This window comes from Fukomys damarensis, unplaced genomic scaffold (genome assembly GCF_012274545.1).
Source record: "Fukomys damarensis isolate Sample0158 unplaced genomic scaffold, DMR_v1.0_HiC HiC_scaffold_19, whole genome shotgun sequence".
NCBI lineage: Eukaryota > Metazoa > Chordata > Mammalia > Rodentia > Bathyergidae > Fukomys > Fukomys damarensis.
In genome coordinates this window covers 62,463,276-62,463,616 of record NW_022900931.1, presented here as the reverse complement: position 1 = coordinate 62,463,616, position 341 = coordinate 62,463,276, and the positions used below count along the sequence as shown (strand labels likewise).

The window sequence follows — 341 nt, the reverse complement described above, 5'->3', positions numbered from 1 at the left end:
GGGTGGCCCCTTCCGAGGCGCGGGGGGGCGGGCCCGGGGGCTCCCCCGCCGCAGACCGTGACGCCCTCTTCCCCGCAGTGTACCACTGGGCGGAGATGCGGACCAAAATGCGCATCATGGGCTTCAGCGCAGACGCCGTGAAGCCGCTCAACGAGGCGGCGGCTGCCGAGCTGGGCGCCGAGCTGCTGGGCGAAGCCATCATCTTCATCACTGCCTGCAGCTGCCTGATGCTGGAGTACTGGCGCCAGCAGTCGCACCGGCGCCGTAAGAAGGAGCAGCGGCGCCTGTCGTGGGACGCGCTGCAGGACGAGGTGGGCCAGCTGGCGCTGGAGCTCGAGGCG

The 341-nt window shown here is 71.3% G+C and overlaps 1 protein-coding gene across 1 annotated transcript in view; it reads left to right on the top strand.

The window, feature by feature from the left end:
- Opa3 (outer mitochondrial membrane lipid metabolism regulator OPA3) overlaps positions 1 to 341 on the top strand; it is a 34,412-nt gene that overhangs the window by 33,366 nt on the left and 705 nt on the right. The window contains exon 2 of the mRNA XM_010614647.1: positions 79 to 338. Within this exon, the coding sequence (XP_010612949.1) occupies positions 79 to 338 (260 nt within the window). The remainder of the gene's footprint in view (positions 1 to 78; positions 339 to 341) is intronic.